The 1,468-nt window shown below is 37.9% G+C and overlaps 1 protein-coding gene across 1 annotated transcript; it reads right to left on the reverse strand.

Moving 5' to 3' along the window:
• Positions 1–553: 553 nt before the first annotated feature.
• Positions 554–1,201, reverse strand: LOC140977591 (uncharacterized). The gene has a single exon (XM_073442347.1). It carries the CDS (start codon positions 1,199–1,201, stop codon positions 554–556), a length of 648 nt encoding a protein of 215 aa, XP_073298448.1.
• Between the last annotated feature and the right edge of the window lie 267 nt (positions 1,202–1,468).

Below are 1,468 nucleotides of genomic sequence, written 5' to 3' on the forward strand. Positions count from 1 at the left end.
TTACGGAAATTGGGAGTGAAAACAGTACCTGAAAAATGAGTTTTCCGGCACTATTCCCTTCCCAGACAATAACGATTTCTGAATTTTAATGAAAAATCTGCTGACGATTTTTTGACACCTCATTTTGTAGTATATTTCTGGGTAAGTTGAGAGTGTTGTGGAATTTTTATAGAATATTTGGAAGGTTTTGGGTATATAAAGATATTTTTGACCCATTTTATCTACTTTTTGAGCTATAAACTCTCACCACTCCACCCTATACTAGACCCACTCCTTAAACTCCAAAATTCAGGCTGAGAACTCTTGAAATTCCTTAGGTGAAGGGTGCATTTTATAGGCAATGATCAAGCCTTATCTCCAATCTATGATGAACAAATCTCGATCACCGGTTGGGCAAGAAAGGAGGTGGTGTGTTGGTTAAGCAACTATGCTGATGGTATGTAGGTATGTATGCATGTATGATTGTGTATATATAAATATAATATATTAGTTATTTCATTTTATTTTATTTTTAATAAATAAAAAATTATTAGTAATACCACCTTCAAGGAATCTAGTCTCCAGATTCGAATAGCTCTGGGTATTGTTGTCTAATATCCTCTTCTCTCTCCCAAGTGGCTTCCTCAATGTTTTGGTTCCTCCAGAGCACTTTGACGAGTTGAACTTTTCTTCTGCGAAGTTCTTTGATTTTCTGATCAAGTATCCTAACAGGTTGTTCCTCGTAAGTCAAATCACTTTCTAGGTTTACATGCACCGGGTCCACAATGGGTGTTGAGTCTGTGAAGCATTTTCTTAATTGGGATACATGAAACGTGTTATGTATCCCAGATAGTGACCTAGGTAGCTGCAGTTGATAGACAATAGGTCCTATTCTTTTCATCTCAAAAGGACCTACAAAACGAGGTTGTAACTTTCCCTTTTTCCCAGCCCTTCGGATTCCTTTCCTAGGAGATATTTTCAGGAGTACTTGGTCCCCTACTGTAAATACCAAGTCTTTCCTTCTTTTGTTAGCATAGCTCCTTTGTCGACTTTGAGCTGATTGTATTCTTTGCTTGATGGCATGTACTTTATCAATTGCTTCTTGTATAATATCTAGCTTTATGGAACGAGTTTTCCCATCTTTGGTGCACCGCCATTCTTCAATATCCCAGTTCAGAGGGGAACGATATTTTTGTCCATATAAAGCTTCATAAGGAGCCATTTGAATGGTAGCTTGGTAGCTATTATTATATGCAAATTCTATAAGGGGTAGATGATTTCCCCAGCTGTCTCAAAAATCTAAAATACAGGTGCGTAGCATATCTTCCAAGGTCTGGATAGTTCTTTCAGATTGTCCGTCTGTCTCAGGGTGAGATGATGTGTTGAACTTCAACTTTGTTCCAAGGCATTCCTGAAGCTTCTTCCACAATCTGGATGTAAATTTTGGATCTCGGTCTGAAACAATTGTTGAGGGTATCCCATGCAAACG

The sequence above is a fragment of the Primulina huaijiensis genome, chromosome 5 (genome assembly GCF_012295235.1).
Source record: "Primulina huaijiensis isolate GDHJ02 chromosome 5, ASM1229523v2, whole genome shotgun sequence".
Taxonomy (NCBI): domain Eukaryota; kingdom Viridiplantae; phylum Streptophyta; class Magnoliopsida; order Lamiales; family Gesneriaceae; genus Primulina; species Primulina huaijiensis.

What these genes read in the sequence shown, in the direction of transcription:
- LOC140977591 (XM_073442347.1), bottom strand. Translation starts at nt 1,201, where the DNA reads ATGGCTCCTTATGAAGCTTTATATGGACAAAAATATCGTTCCCCTCTG.